Source organism: Globicephala melas, chromosome 8, assembly GCF_963455315.2.
Source record: "Globicephala melas chromosome 8, mGloMel1.2, whole genome shotgun sequence".
Lineage (NCBI taxonomy): Eukaryota > Metazoa > Chordata > Mammalia > Artiodactyla > Delphinidae > Globicephala > Globicephala melas.
In genome coordinates, this window is record NC_083321.1 from 65,103,203 (window position 1) to 65,126,406 (window position 23,204).

Sequence of the window (23,204 nt, forward strand, 5' to 3'; positions counted from 1 at the left end):
CGCAGTGGTTAAGAGTCCGCCTGCCGATGCAGGGGACACGGGTTCATGCCCCGGGCTGGGAGGATCCCACATGCCGCGGAGCGGCTGGGACCGTGAGCCATGGCCGCTGAGCCTGCGCGTCCGGAGCCTGTGCTCAGCAACGGGAGAGGCCATAACAATGAGAGGCCCGCGTACCGCAAAAAAAATACATAAATAAAATAAATAAATAACCTTCAGATATAAGAAATAATCTCTAGGCTCTGAAAAGTGTCTCTTTCTGCAAAGACGAATTCTACCAATGCTATGGCCTATTTATGGTCTTTGAGAAACCATCTTGCACCCAAAATCTCTAACACTGCCTGACTTTTCTTAATAAAAGAAGCTCTATTCCTGACATGGCTTCTCATTTGCAAATTTAAATCATCACTAATTTTATAGTCAATTAACTGGGTTAATTTAGATCAGGTGGTATTATTATTATTCTAACCATAAGTATTAAACTATTAATGGTGAATAGTGTTTCTCACTTTAACGTAGGCCTATCCCACTGGTGGGATACATGCCAACTCCAAGGAAAAGTTAGTCATGTGGTTTTCAGAAGATGAAAGCTTAAGATAAAGACTGAGAGTGTTTGATGCTGGAGGTGGGAGTGGTATTATATAGGTCTTAGCCAAATCATGTGATAGTCACTGAAGGGTTAGCTGGAAAGAGAAGTGTGTGGCTCAGTTAACCAGCTCAGGCAGACCTTGTGAGAACTAGAGGAAGAATGCTCCTGGCTGCTTTGTACTGCCTGCTGTGGACTTTCCAGACCTCTGCTGGCCATTTCCCTCGAGCCTGCACCTCCTCTAAGAACCTGATGGAGAAGGAATGCTGCCCACCATGGGAGGGTGACGGGAGTCCCTGTGGACAGCTTTCAGGCCGGGGTTCCTGCCAAGACATCATTCTGTCCAAGGCACCACTTGGACCTCAGTTCCCCTTCGCAGGGGTGGACGACCGGGAGTCTTGGCCCTCCGTCTTTTATAATCGGACCTGCCAGTGCTTTGGCAACTTCATGGGATTCAATTGTGGAAATTGTAAGTTTGGCTTTTGGGGACCCACCTGCACAGAGAGGCGACTTTTGGTGAGAAGAAACATCTTTGATTTGAGTGTCCCAGAGAAGAACAAATTTCTTGCCTACCTCACTTTAGCGAAACATACTACCAGCGCAGACTATGTCATCCCCACAGGCACCTATGGCCAAATGAATAACGGATCAACGCCTCTGTTTAATGACATCAACGTTTATGACCTCTTTGTCTGGATGCATTATTATGTGTCAAGGGACGCACTACTTGGGGGCTCTGAAATCTGGAGAGACATTGATTTTGCTCATGAAGCACCAGGTTTCCTGCCTTGGCATCGACTCTTCTTGCTGCTGTGGGAAAAAGAAATCCAGAAGCTGACAGGGGATGAGAACTTCACTATCCCGTACTGGGATTGGCGAGATGCAGAAAATTGTGACATTTGCACAGATGAGTACATGGGAGGGCGCAACCCTGCAAACCCTAATCTACTCAGCCCAGCATCCTTCTTCTCCTCTTGGCAGGTAAGATGTGCTTGACATACAATAGCAGAGCATAAAAGAACCGTAGCAATCACTTCTTCTGGAAGGTCTTCATAAACACCTTTCCCATCTCTCTGTCTCCTGCCAAGCCTAGAAAATTTTCCCTGTCAAGAGCTCTCAACATACCTTGTATTTTCCCTTTATAGCACACTTCACAATTAGAGTTCCGAAGAGATTTTTGTGGTTATTTGTCTAATATCCTCTACTTGGTTCCTAAAATCTAATGAATAAAAAGTACTTGGTTCATTACTGTATCTCCTAGCACCTGGGATGGTGCCTGGCAAATGGTAAGAGCTCATGAACTATCTGTTGAACCAACTGATGAACGAATACTTAGATGATTAGGTAAATAAATGATTTAGGTCAATGTTTCTGAAATTTTATTCACCATAAAATTTATACATTGCACAAATTAAAAATACAAATTCCTATCTTTATCCCAGGAATCCCATTGATAAGAATCTTCAAAGGAGGTTCCTGGGAAGACCTCATTTACTAAATGTCTATGGTGATTACCATCATCAGCAAAATTTGGGGAATATTACTTAGATTAAATTTTCTTTTAAAAAAATATATGAAGACCCTGAGGCTCAAACAGGTAAATAATGAAAATAGCTAATATTCATCGATCAATTAGCATGTATCAGCCCCTGTTGTGTTTATGTGCCTTAATTCATTTAATATCCTTACTAATCATTCCCCATCTCAAAGATTTAAAAAGACCAACCTGAGGTATAAAGATATTTATATTAGATATAAAGATATCTAATATAAAGATATTAGATCTTGTAACTTGTACAAGATCACAGAACTAGTAAATAGCAGAGACAAGATTTGTTCTCAGATAGCCTGGCTGCATGACAACCCTATAATATTGGGTTGGTCAAAAAGTTCATTCGGGTTTTTCTGAAACATCTTATGGAACAACCTGAACAAACTTTTTGGCCAACCCAGTATTTCCAAGGACATGTCTGCTATGATGTTGAAAGGATCTGGCCATCCTACCTCACTTTTTTCAATAAGATCCAGAAGAAATTATAATTTTTTCCAAAATATGTGCAAACTTTTGAGGCACAAGATAAGGGATTGTTATTTTGAAGTTTAATTTCTGTTTCTCCTATTCTGATTTTTTTCACTCTGGATTAGGAGCAAAAGGCAGCCAAAGAAATATGCTTTTAATTATTTATCATTTTAAAACCATAGGTAGAAGGAATGTTTTTCTGCCTGTATTCCAAACATTTCTAATACAGCACTTTTGACTAGCAGTGCTTTATGGAACTAAACCCCAATATTTAAATGAGATGGGAAGAATCTTGCATTCTCACCCGGCGCTCTGCAATCTTGAAATGTGGATGGCTTCCCACCTGCCCCCCTGCACTAAGTTCACACACCTTCCAAATGGAGCCTATTGAAGCTCACTGAAAATGACCACTGTAATGTCTTGTGTCACTAATGTCAGCTATTTACCAAGAGAAAGGAGTGAATTTGTGCAGGAAAGGCTGGAAAAATTGTGCTTCAAAAAAAAAAAAATCTATTTCAATAAGCCTTCAGACCTCCTACCTTAATCTATAAAGTGCAAAACTTTCATCTAACTCTCACATCCTCCGTTACTGCTTAAAATACGGTTAAGCTTGGATGCGGGATTTTCAGTCAGTTATAGTGCTTTCCTTAACTGCTTCTCTTGACCCAGAAAAACTGGAGGATTATCTAAATTACCAAAAAGTTACAACATCCACACTAAAGCTTAATAGGCAAATACTAATTGATATTAATTACATTAGATGTAGGCTTCTTGGAAGTACCTAAATTATGTTTCTAATTTTTTCTATTCATTTATTGATTATTGAGTGGAAATTTTTTTCTGTTTCTTTCTCCTTTACAACTGTGTCCAGTTTTACTGCTAAATAAAACTTTTTGGGTCTAGTAGGTAAACACTAAGTTGAAATTGTTACATTAGATTCGATATTGTTCTATGATTAAACTACTGTGTAGTAACTGGTGTTAAAAATAAGATTAGGAAATACAGAGGACAAAGACCGTTGAAGAAAAATGAGCAAACGACAATTTAAATAAGGAAGGTGAAATGAGTGAACATTTAGGTTCACCTACCATGAGTGGTGTCCTTGTGTGAGGTGACAGTCAAACCCAATTCTAGTTGGCTGTTTCCATTCCTTTGCAGAGCATCTCTGGTTATAGTCCTTTAAAAATGAAGATCAGTTATTTATATTGACTTAATTCATCAGTTCTCAGTATCTTCTAAATCACTTAGGAGCTTAAAAAATTGCATGTGCTCCACCCATCTACCTTCTGCCAGAAAATCATAGTCAGGGGGTCCACTGTGAAGTCCAAGCATCTGTATTTTTAAAAACTTCTACTGGAATTCTAATGCACAGCCAGCACTAAGAATCACTGATTTAATTAACATGGAAATTGTTTTGGTATCTCTTTCACTTTACAAACTCAGGTTCTATAATAAACACACCACTAGTTTAAATGCTTTTGCCTGAATTGAACACTCAAATCAAGAACTAGACTGTTTTATGCGAGATGATGAGACCAAATATCTTCCAGACTTGGTGAGTTCATTAATATCTTCTTAATTAGTTAGACTCAGCCCCTTTGGTACAAAGCCTCCTGCTTTTTCTTGGTTTCAGATATCTTTTATTTGACACACACAAAAATAGAGTTTTTAGATTTATTAACTCATAGGATTTATTAACTCTGAGCTAAGAGACCTTCAGTGGTGTGTAGTGTACTGCCTGCATTTTGTAAAAGAAGATAGTGAGACCCCGAAAGCTAGGATGATTTGTCTAAGGTCACACAGCTGAGGTCTAAAACCCAGTGCCTTTGACTCCAATGCTATTTCAAGTTAACCATGTTGTTTCCTATTTTTAAGGAGCCATTTAGGCTTGGAAGGGATAAAACAAGCCACTAATTTATGGATGTAAATTCTGACTTGTAGTCACTTTAACTCCCTTAATATTCAGTTGCACAGACAGCTGGGGCAGATATTCTGATGTAGTCCTTTTCATTCATGTTAGAGTGAAATTATTCTATTAGACATTTATTTATCCACATCCCTTACTCAGGAAGAATTGACCTTCACCCTTTTGCACTATCATTATACTTTGTACAGATTTGTATCATAGTACCTATAATTCTTCAATACATGTAATTGTTTTCAAGCCTATCTTTGTCTAACAGACTGCCATCTGCTCCAATGTAGAAAGCATTTCTAATTTATCTTTATGTCCACAGAATCAGGAACATAATATATACATGAATGGGCTTTATCAATATATGTTGAATTGAACAAAATTGAAAATCATAGAAATGTTAGCTCCAGTATTAACACACATAAAAAATTAAACTCTGCATAGACATAGCTAGATTTCTAGAACATTAAGCCATAATTTATAGCACTGGATCCCCAAGGCCAAGGACACAATTATACCAAAATAAGCAGTAACTTATTGTCTGGAATAAAGCATTTTGTGTAGCTCTCTCTAGGCTTATGTGTGTGTGTGTGTGTGTGTGTGCAAAAAATGAAAGCACACATAGAGAAGATCAGGCAAGTTACAACCCGAATGTTACTTAAGTGAGATTAATAATATTTACTGATAAGGTTCTTTATTCAATAAAATAATATATTAAAAATGATGTACTTAATGTTAGTTTTCATAGAAAGCCTATATTCAGAATTCACATGCTTTTTTGGTATATTTGTACCTTTATTTTTTGGTTTGTTTAATGCCAAGAGCTTTTAAACTAGAAGCATGTTTGTCGTCAGTTAAAGCAGTCCATTATTTTTGGAGGTGGGGGGTGAACATTAAAGTACAAATACCTACGCTCAACACAGTTAGATCCAATGTTATGCAAGCAGCAGATAAGCTAGCCGTAAGAAGGAAAGGGTAGCTGTCATGATGGATCAAAATAAAGAGAAAAATTTTTCCAAGATGATGGGCATGAGTGAAGTGTGACCAGGGAATTCGCTCATCAGGTGAAAAGCATATCACATGGACGCAAACAGTAGGAAGAAAAAAAAGTTACTTTTCAGCAGCGAGTCATGGGTTTAGGTAACCATGGCAACAGCTCAGTGAATTAACAGCTTCTCTTTTTTCTTTATGAAAAAGATTCTGTGGAATGTCATAGGGTTTACATTTTTATTTAGATAAACCTCTAATGTCATGATAGAATTTTTGCTCCTAAAGCTTTTAATAACTGGTTGTTTGTCGCTATTTCTTTATGTTTAAGAGAACACTAAGTTCACTTTCTCCATTAATACATCTGTTTCTTCTTTCTATATCTCCCTTTTTTCATTTGACTTGGGACAGCTTGATCTATTTCTCCAAAATCATATAAGTCACCTGTGTTGAAACAGAAAAAGAACAAATTCCTCATCAGAGGACCTCTGCCACTTACCAGATTCTACCTCTGCTAGTTACCAGATGTTATTGGACAAGTTATTTGGAATCTTTGACCTTTGTTTTTTTTTCTCAACAGAAAAAAATGGGGTGCAATTATCATATATGTGTGTTTTCTGTGTTGATGAAAATACTAAATGGAATGGAAAGTAGAATAATGCAGTGGAAAGGGTATAGTCTTTTGAGTCATAAAAACATGACTTTTGTAACTTACTTAGCTACAAAATCCTGGACAAGTTACTTAATTATTCTGAGACCGTTTTTTCTTTAAAATTAGAATAACATATCTTAAAGCATTATAGTAAAGGGATTCAATGAAATCTGTTAATGTAAAATGACTAGTTTAGTATCTGACATATTCTTTGAGTTCCATATACCAAAATTATCATAATGTATCTTTATATGATATATTGATGATAGTTATTATAATAATGACTATTCATCCAGTGTTACAGAGTCAGGGTTAACAATTTGGTAGCCTGCCCAACGGTCTTGTATTCAATAATAATACAATAGTTGCCATTACTTGGCACTATATACTAAATGCTTTACTTAGGTAAAATTATTTGATCCTTTGTAAAAAGTTGTTATAGTCCCCATTTACAGATGAAAAACCTTGATATTCAGAGAGCTTAAGTAATTTGCTCAATTTGGAAAGCATGTCTGACTGCAATCTGCATGATGGTAACCATAGTGATAACACTTTCTTCTACCCTGCCTCTCCTTCTGTATCAAATATAAAAACAATAATTTGAGATTAAGTTTTTCAAATTATTTCTGGAAATGGGGTAGATTTCTTCCTTGTTACTAATACATTGTCATCTGAACATTTAGCCACTTGGCTGTTGGCATTTCAGCAAAAATAGTTTCATTCAAACCTCTCTAATTTAACTGAGTCTGCTGTAAGAGTCTTTTAGGCAGTAGGATCTTTTGAAAATATCCTGATATGGTTTATTATTCAAACAGGAATGAAAATGATTTCATCTATATACCCACTGTGATGTCTAGTTAATCGACATTTTAAAGGAATCCAATATATTACACTCAATGCAAAAGTTAAGTTAGCTTTATTCAACCATCCATCCCTAAGCCATTTACAGGCAGTCATAAATCTACTGGATATAGCTTTGGAATCAGGAGGACTGTGGATTAATGTTCTAGTCCTGGCTCTGAACATCATATGACCTTAGACAAGTCACCCAACAATTCAAGTTCTCAATTATGCATGGATAAAAGGATTGAGGAATGTCATGAAGTATGAAGAAAACTAGAAACTGACATCTGTTGAGCCAGAAACTGCATTTTATTATTTTATTAATATAATAAATATAATAAATTATACATTAATATGTAATATTTATTATTTCATATTACAGTTGAAGAAATTGAGACTCAGCAAGCCTAAATAACATACTCATTGCCCCATTGCTAGTAAGTAGCTGAGCCAGAGTTGAAGCCCACACCTACATGAATTTGGAAACTAATTCTTTCCCAACACACAACCCTTCAATTCATAAATGATATCTTAATGACCAGAAATTAAAAGCTTCTCTAAGTGTCTGTTGTATAACACAGTAGCAGCCATTCCCGGGGGGGCAAGGCTCATTCAGTTCTATCTGATGGTGAGTTAATTTGCTTTTACATTCTTATAGATTGCCAACTCACTGGAGCCAGAGACTGATAGGATTGTTTTGATTATTCCTAACTGTGATGCAAGCAGCTGACCAAGAAGACTTCACTTTTAAAATATTGTTCCATGTGCCTTGCCTGTTGCCCATAAAATTATTAATCATAATACAGGGTTTTAGGTCCTACTAGCCTTTTATACTCTTCCACACTCAGTTTCCTCATCATTAAAATAGGGATAAAATCATATAAACCTACAAGGTCATTTGTGAATTTAAAAAAATGTACACAGAGATGCCTTCCCTATTGAGAGTGGGGCCTCAGTATATATTTAATACAAACGATATATTTTTGGAAATATCTTCTAGGGCAAATGTTGGTACCAGTAACAGGAAGGACTAGCTAAAAACGATGTGCAACACATGTTGGTAGTTGAAGATTCACTGGTTCATCCATTGACTTGTTTATTTTCCCATCAAATTGTTATAGAGCCTCTATTATAGATTCTGGGAATAAACAGTAACAAAAAAAAGAAAGTTATCCTATGGAGATTACTTTTTTTTTTTTTAAAGGAAGTGATACTGACTGTTTATCAAGGGAGATTAAAGTGAGTCAAGTTTGAGTTTGACAAACAACCACGTTATCTACTCAGTGGGCACAGGCCTCCTACAGACTAAGTGCCCAATGCGAACAGTCTCACTGATGGCAGTGTGGACTCTCCTGCGTTTTATGCTTTTGTTTAAGGCTGATATCTTGCTACCTGCTTAACTGACATCATGGAACCTAAGGCATCAATGATTTTAAGATGAAGAATTAACTTATAAACCACTAAGAAAAACTCTGCCAGTTAAATTATGATGTTTTTTAAAATCACTTAGGATTTTTATATTCATTGAAAGAGCTCCTTTTGACTTATTTAGTCACATAATTTTATCAAAGTTCAGTCTTCTGCCTACATATAAGTGAAACTGTAAGCAAAATAATTTGGTGAAGGATTTCTAAAATTTCTTCAGATGTTAGAGTTGGACCCTTTTGATTTACTTTTTAAGTCAGAGTTGACACTGTTTTTTTCAAAATATTGGTTTGGCCGCGAAGATTAGGTAGAATATCAGATAAATGGCAAGGAGTGAACACGCTCAGGCAAGAACAAAGATGTGGGAAGGAGAAGCATGAGTGATGCCCAGAGAAGAGTAGCCAGTCTGACTTCAGCAGTTGGCTCACAGAATTTGTAAACAAATAAAGATTCAAGATGCATTCTGGAGGCAGAATTGACAAGATTGGCTGATGGTTTTAATCTGAAGGATAAAGGGGAACAAAATACAAATGATAACAGTCTCTGGCTTAAAAATGAAGATTCATGAGCTTCTGGTTTAAGCTGAAGGATAGTTGATGTGAAAGGAAATAGAGGGAGAGGAACAATATTTTTTTAATCTTTTTATTTTAAGGTTTTTTTATTTTAAAAATTCTTTTTTAATTTAATTTTTTAAATTAAAGTATAGTTGATTTACAAGGTTGTGTTAGTTTCAGGTGTACAGCAAAGTGATTCAGTTTTACATACCTATATATCTTTTTTTATTCAGATTCTTCTCCCTTATAGTCTATTACAAAGGAACAAATTTTTGATTTTTAAGTGTTCCATTTGAGATGCCTGAGATAACACTGAAATACGAAGTTGGAGATGGATATACAGGGTTAGAGTTCAGAGGAGTCTTTTGAACTTCAGATAGGAATTAGGAAGTTCTTATATAGTGGCTTGTAAGCTATGAAACTGGTCATCAGAGATGAAAAAGAAGATACAGAAAGAAATAAAAGAAGAGTGTACAGACCTAAACTCTGGGCCATGGCTAGCTTCAAGGGCATATGAAAGTCACACAATGGATATTTAACAGATGATTGTCAAATTAATTTTCCCACCAAATAAATATTTGACAACAATTATATGAAGTAGTTATTATTATCCCCATTTGCTAGATGAGACCTATGGTATTATTTTTTAACATCTTTATTGGAGTATAATTGCTTTACAATTGTGTGTTAGTTTCTGCTTTACAACAAAGTGAATCAGATATACATATACATATGTTCCCATATCTCTTCCCTCTTGCGTCTCCCTCCCTCCCACCCTCCTTATCCCACCCCTCCAGGTGGTCAGAAACCACCGAATTGACCTCCCTGTGCTATGCGGCAGCTTCCCACTAGCTATCTATTTTATGTTTGGTAGTGTATATATGTCCATGCCACTCCCTCACTTTGTCAAAGCTTACCCTTCCCCCTCCCCATATCCTCAAGTCATTCTCTAGTAGGTCTGTGTCTTTATTCCTGTGTTACTCCTAGGTTCTTCATGACATTTTTTTTTCTTAGACTCCATATATATGTGTTAGCATACGGTATTTCTCTTTCTCTTTCTGACTTACTTCATTCTGTATGACAGACTCTAGGTCCATCCACCTCACTACAAATAACTCAATTTTGTTTCTTTTTATGGCTGAGTAATATTACATTGTATATACGTTCCACATCTTCTTTATCCATTCATCCGATGATAGACACTTAGGTTGTTTCCATGTCCTGGCTATTGTAAATAGAGCTGCAATGAACAATTTGGTACATGACTCTTTTTGAATTATGGTTTTCTCAGGGTATATGCCCAGTAGTGGGATTGCTGGGTCATATGGTAGTTCTATTTGTAGTTTTTTAAGGAACCTCCATACTGTTCTCCATAGTGGCTGTACCAATTCACATTCTCACCAGCAGTGCAAGAGGGTTCCCTTACTCCACACCCTCTCCAGCATTTATTGTTTCTAGATTTTTTGATGATGGCCATTCTGACTGGTGTGAGATGATATCTCATTGTAGTTTTGATTTGCATTTCTCTAATGATTAATGATGTTGAGCATTCTTTCATGTGTTTGTTGGCATTCTGTATATCTTCTTTGGAGAAATGTCTGTTTAGGTCTTCTGCCCATTTTTGGATTGGATTGTTTTTTTGTTATTGAGCTGCATGAGCTGCTTGTAATTTGGGAGATTAATCCTTTGTCAGTTGCTTCATTTGCAAATATTTTCTCCCATTCTGAGGGTTGTCTTTTGGTCTTGTTTATGGTTTCCTTTGCTGTGCAAAAGCTTTGAAGTTTCATTAGGTCCTATTTGTTTATTTTTGTTTTTATTTCCATTTCTCTAGGAGGTGGGTCAAAAAGGATCTTGCTGTGATTTATGTCATACAGCGTTCTGCCTATGTTTTCCTCTAAGAGTTTGATAGTTTCTGGGCTTACATTTAGGTCTTTAATCCATTTTGAGCTTATTTTTGTGTATGGTGTTAGGGAGTGTTCTAATCTCATACTTTTACATGTAGCTGTCCAGTTTTCCCAGCACCACTTATTGAAGAGGCTTTCCTTTCTCCATTGTACATTCCTGCCTCCTTTATCAAAGATAAGGTGACCATATGTGCGTGAGTTTATCTCTGGGCTTTCTATCCTGTTCCATTGATCTATCTTTCTGTTTTTGTGCCAGTACCATACTGTCTTGATTACTGTAGCTTTGCAGTAGAGTCTGAAGTCAGGGAGCCTGATTCCTCCAGCTCCATTTTTCGTTCTCAAGATTGCTCTGGCTATTCAGGGTCTTTTGTGTTTCCATACAAATTGTGAAATTTTTTGTTCTAGGTCTGTGAAAAATGCTGGTAGTAGTTTGATAGGGATTGCATTGAATCTGTTGATTGCTTTGGGTAGTAGAATCATTTTCACAATGTTGATTCTTCCTATCCAAGAACATGGTATATCTCTCCATCTATTTGTATCATCTTTAATTTCTTTCATCAGTGTCTTATAATTTTCTGCATACAGGTCTTTTTTCTCCTTAGGTAGGTTTATTCCTAGATATTTTATTCTTTTTGTTGCAGTGGTAAACGGGAGTGTTTTCTTGATTTCACTTTCAGATTTTTCATCATTAGTGTATAGGAATGCCAGAGATTTCTGTGCACTAATTTTGTATCCTGCTACTTTACCAAATTCATTCATAAGCTCTAGTAGTTTGCTGGTAGGATCTTTAGGATTCTCTATGTATAGTATTATGTCATCTGCAAACAGTGACAGCTTTACTTCTTCTTTTCTGATTTGGATTCCTTTTATTTCCTTTTCTTCTCTCATTGCTGTGGCTAAAACTTCCAAAAGTATGTTGAATAAGAGTGCTGAGAGTGGGCAACCTTGTTTTGTTCCTGATCTTATTGGAAATGCTTTCAGTTTTTCACCATTGAGGACGATGTTGGCTGTGGGTTTGTCATATACGGCCTTTAATATGTTGAGGAAAGTTCCCTCTATGCCTACTTTCTGCAGGGTTTTTATCAAAAATGGGTGTTGAATTTTGTCGAAAGCTTTCTCTGCATCTATTGAGATGACCATATGGTTTTTCTCCTTCAATTTGTTAATATGGGGTATCACATTGATTGATTTGCACATATTGAAGAATCCTTGCATTCCTGGAATAAACCCCACTTGATCATGGTGTATGATCCTCTTAATGTGCTGTTGGATTCTGCTTCCTAGTATTTTGTTGAGGATTTTTGCATCTATGTTCATCAGTGATATTGGCCTATAGTTTTCTTTCTTTGTGACATCCTTGTGTGGTTTTGTTATCAGGGTGATGGTGGCCTCGTAGAATGAGTTGGGGAGTGTTCCTCCCTCTGCTATATTTTGGAAGAGTTTGAGAAGGATAGGTGTTAGCTCTTCTCTAAATGTTTGATAGAATTCGCCTGTGAAGCCATCTGGTCCTGGGCTTTTGTTTGTTGGAAGATTTTTCATCACAGTTTCAATTTCAGTGCTTGTGATTGGTCTGTTCATATTTTCTATATCTTCCTGATTCAGTCTTGGCACACTGTGCATTTTGAAGAATTTGTCCATTTCTTCCTGGTTGTCCATTTTATTGGCATAGAATTGCTTGTAGTAATCGCTCATGATCTTTTGTATTTCTGCAGTGTCAGTTGTTACTTCTCATTTTTCATTTCTAATTCTATTGATTTGAGTCTTCTCCCTTTTTTTCTTGATGAGTCAGGCTAATGGTTTATCAATTATTTTCATCTTCTCAAAGAACCAGCTTTTAGTTTTATTGATCTTTGCTATCATTTCCTTCACTTCTTTTTCATTTATTTCTCATTTTTATGATTTATTTCCTTCTGCTAACTTTGCTGTTTTTTTGTACTTCTTTCTCTAATTGCTTTAGGTGCAAGGTCAGGTTGATTATTCGAGATGTTTCCTGTTTCTTAAGGTAGGATTGTATTGCTATAAACTTCCCTTTTAGAACTGCTTTTGTTGCATCCCATAGGTTTTGGGTCGTCGTGTCTCCATTGTCATTTGTTTCTAGGCAGTTTTTGATTTCGTATTCGATTTCTTGAGTGATCACTTCGTTATTAAGTCATGTATTGTTTAGCCTCCATGTGTTTGTATTTTTAACAGAGCTTTTCCTGTAATTGATATCTAGTCTCATAGCATTGTGGTTGGAAAAGATACTTGATACAATTTCAATTTTCTTAAATTTACCAAGGCTTGATTTGTGACCCAAGATATGATCTATCCTGGAGAATGTTCCATGAGCACTTGAGAAAAATGTGTATTCTGTTGTTTTTGGATGGAATGTCCTATAAATATCAATTAAGTCCATCTTGTTTAATGTATCATTTAAAGGTTGTGTTTCCTTATTTATTTTCATTTTGGATGATCTGTCCATTGGTGAAAGTGGGGTGTTAAAGTCTCCTACTATGAATGTGTTACTGTCAATTTCCCCTTTTATGGCTGTTAGTATTTGCCTTATGTATTGATGTGCTCCTATGTTGGGTGCATAAATATTTACAATTGTTATATCTTCTTCTAGGATCGATCCCTTGATCATTATGTAGTGTCTTTCTTTGTCTCTTCTAATAGTCTTTATTTTAAAGTCTATTTTGTCTGATATGAGAATTGCTACTCCAGCTTTCTTTTGGTTTCCATTTGCATGGAATATCTTTTTCTATCCCCTCACTTTCAGTCTGTATGCTTCTCTAGGTCTGAAGTGGGTCACTTGTCGATAGCATATATATGGGTCTTGTTTTTGTATCCATTCAGCCAGTCTGTGTCTTTTGGTGGGAGCATTTAATCCATTTACATTTAAGGTAATTATTGATATGTATGTTCCTATTCCCATTTTCTTAATTGTTTTGGGTTTGTTATTGTAGGTCTTTTCCTTCTCTTGTGTTTCTTGCCTAGAGAAGGTCCTTTAGCACTTGTTCTAAAGCTGGTTTGGTGGTGCTGAACTCTCTCAGCTTTTGCTTGTCTGTAAAGGTTTTAATTTCTCCATGAAATCTGAATGAGATCCTTGCTGGGTAGAGTAATCTGGTTGTAGGTTTTTCTCCTTCATCACTTTAAATATGTCCTGCCAGTCTCTTCCGGCTTGCAGAGTTTCTGCTAAAAGATCAGCTGTTAACCTTATGGGGATTCCCTTGTGTGCTATTTGTTATTTTTCCCTTGCTGCTTTTAATATGTTTTCTTTGTATTTAATTTTTGACAGTTTGATTAATATGTGTCTTGGCATGTTTCTCCTTGGATTTACCCTGTATGGGACTATCTGTGCTTCCTGGACTTCATTAACTATTTCCTTTCCCATATTAGGGAAGTTTTCAACTATAATCTCTTCAAATCTTTTTTCAGTCCCTTTCTTTTTCTCTTCTTCTTCTGGAACCTCTATGATTCGAATGTTGGTACATTTAATGTTGTCCCAGAGGTCTCTGAGACTGTCCTCAGTTCTTTTCACTCTTTTTCTTTATTCTGCTCTGCAGTAGTTATTTCCACTATTTTATCTTCCAGGTCACTTATCCGTTCTTCTGCCTCAGTTATTTTGCTGTTGATCCCATCTAGAGTATTTTTAATTTCATTTATTGTGTTGTCCATCGTTGCTTGTTTCCTCTTTAGTTCTTCTAGGTCCTTGTTAAATGTTTCTTGCATTTTGTCTATTCTATTTCCAAGATCTTGGATCATCTTTACTATCATTATTCTGAAGTTTTTTTCAGGTAGACTGCCTATTTCCTCTTCATTTGTTAGGTCTGGTGGGTTTTTATCTTGCTCCTTCATCTGCTCTGTGTTTTTCTGTCTTCTCATTTTGCTTATCTTACTGTGTTTGGTGTCTCCTTTTTACAGGCTGCAGGTTCGTAGTTCCCGTTGTTTTTGGTGTGTGTCCCCAGTGGCTAAAGTTGGTTCAGTGGGTTTTGTAGGCTTCATGGTGGAGGGGACTAGTGCCTGTGTTCTAGTGGGTGAGGCTGGATCATGTCTTTCTGGTGGGCAGGTCCACGTCTGGTGGTGTGTTTTGGGATGTCTGTGGACTTATTATGATTTTAGGCAGCCTCTCTGCTAATGGGTGGGGTTGTGTTCCTGTCTTGCTAGTTGTTTGGCATAGGGTGTTCAGCACTGTAGCTTGCTGGTCGTTGAGTGAAGCTGGGTGTTGGTGTTGTGATGGAGATCCCTGGGAGATTTTCGCTGTTTGATATTACATGGAGCTGGGAGGTCTCTTGTGGACCAGTGTCCTGAAGTTGGCTCTCCCACCTCAGAGGCACAGCACTGACTCCTGGCTGGAGCACCAAGAGCCTTTCATTCACACGGCTCAGAATAAAAGGGAGAAAAAGTAGAAAGAAAGAAAGAGGATAAAATAAAATAAAATAGTTATTAAAATAAAAAATAATTAAGAAAAAAAATTTCAAATAGTAAAAAAAAAAAAAAAGGACGGATACAACCCTAGGACAAATGGTGAAAGCAAAGCTATACAGACAAAATCTCACACAGAATCGTACATATACACACTCACAAAAAGAGGAAAAGGGGAAAAAATAATAAATCTTGCTCTCAAAGTCCACCTCCTCAATTTGGGATGATTCGTTGTCTATTCAGGTATTCCACAGATGCAGGGTACATCAAGTTGAGTGCGGAGCTTTAATCCGCTGCTTCTGAGGCTGCTGGGAGAGATTTCCCTTTCTCTTCTTTGTTCGCCCAGCTCCCGGGGCTCAGCTTTGGAATTGGCCCCGCCTCTGCGTGTAGGTCGCTGGAGGGCGTCTGTTCTTCGCTCAGTCAGGAAGGGGTTAAAGGAGCCACTGATTCGGAGGCTCTGGCTCACTCAGGCCGCGGGGAGGGAGAGGCACAATGCCGGTCGAGCCTGCGGCGGCAGACGCCGGCATGACGTTGCACCAGCCTGAGGCGCGCTGTGCGTTCTCCCAGGGAAGTTGTCTCTGGATCCTGGGACCCTGGCAGTGGCGGGCTGCACAGGCTCCCGGGAGGGGAGGTGTGGAGAGTGACCTGTGCTCGCACACAGGCTTCTTGGTGGCGGCAGCAGCAGCCTTAGCGTCTCATGTCCGCCTCTGCGGTCCGCGCTGTTAGCCGCGGCTCGCGCCCACCTGTGGAGCTCCTTTAAGCAGCGCTCTTAATCCTATCTCCTCGCGCACCAGGAAACAAAGAGGTAAGAAAAAGTCTCTTGCCTCTTCGGCAGCTCCAGACCTTTTCCGGACTCCCTCCCGGCTAGACGTGGCGCACTAACCCCCTCAGGTTGTGCTTACGCCGCCAACCCCAATCCTCTCCTGGCACTCCCACCGAAACCCGAGCCTCAGCTCCCAGCCCCGCCCGCCCCGGCGGGTGAGCAGACAAGCCCCGCGGGCTGGTGAGTGCTGGTCCGCACCGATCCTCTGTGCGGGAATCTCCACTTTGCCCTCCACACGCCTGTTGCTGTGCTCTCCCCCGCGGCACCGAAGCTTCCCCCTCTGCCGCCCGTGGTCTCCGCCCGCGAAGGGGCTTCCTAGTGTGTGGAAACATTTCCTCCTTAACAGCTCTCTTCCACTGGTGCAGGCCCCATCCCTATTCTTTTGTCTCTGTTTATTCTTTTTTCTTTTGCCCTACCCAGGTACGTGGGAAGTTACTTGCCTTTTGGGAGGTCTGAGGTCTTCTGCCAGCGTTCAGTAGGTGTTCTGTAGGAGTTGTTGCACGTGTAGATGTATTTCTGATGTATCTGTGGGGAGGAAGGTGATCTCGCGTCTTACTCTTCCGCCATCTTCCCCACCGTCCGATACAGGGGAGACCTATGGTATTTAATTTATTTTCTCAAGTGGTAGATTCAAGACTAGAACTCTGTTCTGAATTTTAACATTCATGGGTTATTCTGCAACCCTCAGAAAGCTGTTTCCTTCAATAATTTACTTTAAAACATTGATCTCCTGATAATTAGAAATCCAAATATGGTAATCGGGAACCTCAACCTCCCTACCTTCCCCCTTTGACTTAGAGGTGGAGACAACACTCCTTTAACATAAAGGCGTTTTGTGCAGGTCATCTGCAGCCAATTGGAGGAGTACAACAGCCGTCACACTTTATGCAATGGGACGTCTGAGGGACCGATACTGCGCAATCCTGGAAATCACGACAAAGCCAGGACCCCAAGGCTCCCCTCCTCTGCTGATGTGGAATTTTGCCTGAGTTTGACCCAGTATGAATCAGGTTCCATGGATAAAGCTGCCAACTTCAGCTTTAGAAATACACTGGAAGGTAATCTCCTTTTTTCCACTCATTTAAATTTTCTTTTTCTCTGAATTCATGTTTATAATCTCTTATCCAAAATCCTGGGTCCAGAAGTGTTTGAGAATTCAGAATTTTCTGAGTTGAGTAGGGCATGTGGCATGTGTACGTATATGGCCAATAACCCTAGGAGAGTATGGGGGGCACACATAATCTGAAACATGAATAACTCTTCAGCAAAATGTATGAAAGTACCCACCAGGTCAATAAATTGAGACAAGAGGCAGACTAATGGAGAATAAAGTCAGGTTTTCCACTAAAAAAATATTGGTGCCAAACAAAATAATACATTTTTTGACCTTTTTGTATTTTGGAATTATAGATATAGGACTGTGGACCTATAATATTTTTCTAACTTTTAGTATTTTTATCTAGTTTAAAATATTCTGTAGCTTGCAGCTTGCCCTCTGCATCTCTTCCATCTGGCTGTTCCTGAGTTATATCCTTTTACAGTAAACAGGTGAGCTAGTAAAAAAATAAATAAAGAAAAGAAAAGAAAAAAAGAAAAAATAGAATATTCTGAATGCTAGCCTCTTTGAGACAAGTCTGTTCTTTTAACTATAATAAGGGTAAAATCCCATGTAAGGTTAAGGCCCCATCCCGTTATCCCTCAAGATTTCTGTGTTTCGTCAGAGATTCCTTATCATAGTCTCTTCTAAGGCCTACCTACTTTTCCTGAAAAGCTCTCAACTTTGCTTGCATCTTCCCTTCAGCATCTGTTCATTCTTCTCTGCTCAGTGCTGACTGAGTCATGAAACCCATCTCTGCCATCTCAATTTTCGTTATGGAAACAAACCTACAAACAAACAAAAAATAGGAATATTCACTCAAGTTACAGATTTAATCTGAGTTCTGGGGAGACATAGGGGACCAATTCTGGCAAGGCAGATAACTCAAAATTTAACACTAGACATTCCACCTCCTAAAAACTCTTTGGCACCCTACCATGAAGACAAAACTTTCTCTTTTCCTATTTCTTCCTCCTTAACTTTTTTTGTTTGTTTCTTGTCATTGTGATTGTTGCTTTGTCCTCTAATTTCTGTTGCTCAGCTGTGCAGAATAGTGTCTCTGTCTCTTTCATTTCCTTGTATTTTTCTAATCCAGAAGTTCTTAGGGCCTTGCTCTACCTCAGAAGCAATTTAAACAAGGAGAGTGTCACCCTAAAGAGGAACCTCGGCGCAGCTATTAGAATAAAAATTGTGTTTATTTTCCTTAAATAATATTAGCAATTAACGTTTTCCAAGTAATCTCTATCTGCAAGGCACTGTGCCAAAGATTCTGTATAGTACCATCTCACTTAATTCTTACAACCATCCTCTGAGGAAGATAGCATCATTATTTCTAATTTAAAGAGAGGAAACAGGATCAGAGATATCAGTAATTTGGCTACCACTCATTCGGTAAGTGGCAGAGCTAAATCTGTTTCTAGATTTGGCAAGTGCCAAAATCCAAGAGTCCTTTCCATTGTACTCTGATGACCCTGAGTGAGTTGAGCGTTTCTTGAAGGTTGAAAATATCAAGCTAGTCCTTCAATAATATAACAAGAGAAGGCAATGCCTGGTGCCCAGGAGTCTCTGAGCCTACAGACTAAGACGAAGGCACACAGACAAGTTGGTGTTCACCACGTGGGTGCATTGGGCGTCCTGTTGGACTGTGCAGGGGTTAATAGCAGGATTCCAGATGCTGACTTAATGACATTATAAAGTGGGGCTCCATCCTTAAGGGAATCATATATAGTACGTTACAGGTTATTCAGGCAGATTTTCTAACAGTGAGAAAGCATAAACTTTGTTATTAAGGAACATGGGCTGATCACAGAAAGAAGGTAGGGGAGCCTCACTTCTCTGGGCCTCAAGTGAAAGAAAACTGGCTTGAGCCATGTCAACTCAGCCAGTGGCTTTCAAATGAGTTTCTAATGCGCAGAGTCAGTAGAGGACATCACATTTATTGTCAATAATTTGTGAATACTAATAAGTTATATCTGTGAATTATTTTTTTTCCAATAAGCTATTCTTATTTACTCATAGTCTAGTATGCTTTCTTGAGAAAGAGAGAAAAGACATTATAGCACATTATCTGGCACATAATAGGTGTTCAATATGTGTTTGATAAATGAAAACATAAATAATATCTAGGGCTCTTCCAGTTGCACCTAACCCATCACTTAGTTTGTCTATACCTGTTGTATGAAACCTATTTACTGGTAGCAAAATGTTAGAAAACATTGATCTGAGCCACCAACAAGAGTTTTTCCTGATCAGGGACACATTTATTTACTCTCTTCTTTAGAAATAATTTTAAGCTTACAGAAAAATTACAACAATAAAAACTGTACAAAACCACACATATACCTTCTACCGAGATTCACTTACCATTTACACTAGTTTTTTTCTTTCTCTCTCTCTCATTCTGAACCATCTGAGGGTAAATTGCATAGATCAGAACCCTTTACCCTTGGATATTTCAGTGTGTTTTTCCCAAGAACAAAAATATTCTTTTACATAACCACAGAACAGTTATCAACTTCAGTAAATTCTATATAGGTGTAATGCTTTAATCTAATTTACTGTTTATATTGCATTTTTTTCAATACACTAATAATATCCTTTACAGCATTTTCTTCTCTGTAAAAGAGTCCAGTCTAGGGTCAGATGGCATTTAGTTGCCATTTCTCCTTAGCCTTCTTTTAATGTGAAATATTTCCACAGCCTTTTTTTTTTCTGACGAGATTCACATTTTTGGAGAATACATTCCTCCCATTTTTAACAGAATGCTCCTGTTCTTAATAGAATTTTTAGTAGAATGGATCCAGGTAATGTATTCTTAGCCAGAATTTTACAGAAGAGGTTTCGTGTCTTTCTAAGAGCATTTAACATCGGAAGGCACACGATGACCCTCTGTGTCACTTTGGTGATGCTAATTTGATCACCTGTTTTACGTGTGGACCAGATTCCCCACTGTACAAAAATGGTCCCAGATTTCACCATTGGGCACACCTTCAAGCCAATTCTTATGTCTCTGTTTCATGACCCTATCATTTTTTAGCTCTTTCTTTTTTTCTGGTACAACAAAATATTCTAGACTCACCTTGTACCTACACTGCCCAAAACCACTGGCAAACACTGCACTCTCTTCTCTCAATAAATGCAGGTGGAATTGAATTGTTAGTTTTGATTGAACCTCACAGTTATCGTTGCCCTTTTTTCTTTTGGGTCTCATGAGAAATATTTGATGTATTTCCCATACAACAAATTCCCACAGCCAGTCCTGGGATGGAGGAACTGTTGCATTTTTGTCTACGGAAGTTATTTATGTAACCTCAGCTTTCCTCTTGGATTTAAATGCTGAAGTAAAGATTGAAAATGTGTGATTTATGAATTGTGTGAAAGAGACACATAAAGCAAAGAAGAATTAGTATGCATTATAAAAGGTAGTCTTCTGATTAGGTGGTCCCTGTGGAGTATGGGCTATTCGATTCAAAGAAGAATCTTCTCATGTGCAAATCTCTGACTACCCATGGTGTCCCGTATTTCACACTTTACAATAATGATAATGCAAAAATTGTACTGCTGTGGGTATTGGGGAATGGGGTGGGCTGGCAGTTTAGGGAAGTGGTTAAAGGCAATCAGACTGACTGGGATTTGATCTAGACTTTACCACTTCCTAGATCTGTTACCTTCAGTAAGCTATTTAACTCTCAGGGCCTTAATTTCATCATCTGGAAAATGTAGATAAGAATAATAACTTAGAGGGCTCATGTAAGGATTAAATAATATAATATATGTAAGGAACGTATAACATTTCTTCAAAAAATGGCAGCTATTATTATGTTAAACTGGAATTAGTTTTTGACAACTCAGTTATCAGTCATTAATTTTTCTGACAATTAGCTTACAAACTAAGTATAGACTGCATCCTGAGAAAATAAATCATGATGTGCTAGGTGCAGAGAAAAATACAGGGAGGAGGAAAGACAGAAGAGGAACTTTCTTGAGACAGACCCAGGGAGGGAGCATTTCTGAAGGTAAAAGTACTGCTTTTCAGAGTGAATTCCCAGAAGCAAGGAGTCAAGAGCAAAGGCAGCTCCTGATACCTAAAATAGAAGAAGGTGCAGGAACAAGGAACGACTCTAATTTAATGGTATGTTCTCAGCCCCAAGCACAGTGCAACTTAGAACCATGGAACATATAGTTGGAAGACATTTCTCAATGTATTCAGTTCAACATCTCTCATTTTGCTGAGATGCCCACTATAATAGTACCACTGTGTGGTCTTCCAAGAACAGAGATCAACCTACCTCATAAGGGAGAACAGGATGTTCTTTAGGTTAAGACAAAATCTAATTGCATTCAACTTAAAGAGTCCTCCATGAACCTGGTACTCTGTGAAATTATAAAAGTCCAAAGACATGAAAAGATGACTACTACACAGTTTCTGACCTTGAGGAGCTCACCAGCTAGTGAGAAAACATCACACAAACCCATAAGGAAAACACAATACGATGCTCAATATAAAATGAGGTAGGAACCCAGAACTAAACCAGAAACATCTCCCAACCTGGAGAAATTGGAACCGGATCTTGAAATAGCAATAATTTCTCACCAAGAAGAGCAGAGAAGGAAAGGCACTTCTAGCTGTGGGAATAACATATGCAGTGGAATAGAAGTATTGAAAGCATAAGATTAGATACAACAAAATGAGAAAATGTGTATGGCTAGAATATTAAGTTTGTAATGGGAAATAACAAAGAGGTATAGAAGGTTTAGAATATGCCGTGAATACCCATGTTTCTAAATCTTCTCCAGAGAGGGAAAAAATAGGCTCCTAAGAATATGTCCACAGATCCCTAGGGAATTAAGAAACTAACATTTATTATTTGTAAATGCCATTCATATCTTCCCTGTAGAAGAGATATGTTTGAAAACCCAAAGTTTAAAAGTCATGATCTAATGTTCATATCTTCAAGAACATGTCTAAATACTTTGTGTGAAACACTGCCATAGACAATGGGAGTCAAGAGGGGTTTTTAAGCAGGAACTTGATGTGATTCTATCTATGTTTCAGAAAGATGTGAATCTAGTGCCCTTAGCAGAATGCAGAAAGACTAATTAATGAGCTGTGGGAGGATCGTGAATGGTGAGGGCTTTATCCAAGGCAGGGAGAATGAGATGAACATGAGTTGGTTAGAGTACAGAAACTCTTCTAGACTCTAGAGTATGGAGTATCAGAAACTCTTGATGACTAAATAGGAGGCAGAAAGGTAAGCATCACATTGAGGAGGATTATGAAATGTCTTCCACTGACTTCTAATAATTGGTCCTTGTTTTGTCCTTTTAAGTATACACCACTAAAAAATCTAGTTTATATAACAGCTCTTCTAAAAAAATCCATCTGTTATGATTCTCTAGAACGTTTTTTCATGCAGCCCTTTCACCCTTTCTATTTTATTGTGACTACCTGGGCAGTATCTTACCTCCTCATTTGCCAGAATTTCTTGAGGAGCAGTCTAGAAAATGGGTAAATGAGCTCTGGGCTTTCATGAAAGTTAATAGGGGTTTTGAAATTTTGAATGAAGTCTTAAGGTAACAGTATGCATACTTGAAGAGAAAGGCCAGTGGCCAGGCACAATGACGTCTCAAAGGATGATCTAGTCTCCAGTCTTCCTGCCTAAGAAATGGACTTTCTTGGCATATCCAGAAATGGTCACACAAACTCAAAGGTAAATTACATTGACAACTGTTGTATAAACCAGAATGCTAAGGAGATTGTTTAAGTGAGGTGAGACATTCTAGTGATGGGAAGGCTCAAGGCCTCCCCTGCACACCTTCTTTACCAATTCTAAAAGAATCAGAAAGCTGAGTAGCTTGGTATAGTTTGGTGTACACTGACGCAGAATGAGGTGGAGGGTTTTAGAAAGAGTTCATCCAGATCATGAGAACCTTTCTGAGCCCAGATTACTTAACTCCCCAGAATTATCACCTTGCCAACCTTGTTGTTGATATTCTG

At 38.1% G+C, this 23,204-nt stretch overlaps 1 protein-coding gene across 1 annotated transcript in view; it reads left to right on the plus strand.

Moving 5' to 3' along the window:
* The first annotated feature begins 745 nt into the window (after nt 1-745).
* The window catches only part of TYR (tyrosinase), a 110,396-nt gene continuing 87,937 nt past the window's right edge, over nt 746-23,204 (plus strand). Inside the window, exons 1-2 of the mRNA XM_030835852.2 lie at nt 746-1,564; nt 16,952-17,168. Of these exons, the coding sequence (XP_030691712.1) occupies nt 746-1,564; nt 16,952-17,168 (1,036 nt within the window). The remainder of the gene's footprint in view (nt 1,565-16,951; nt 17,169-23,204) is intronic.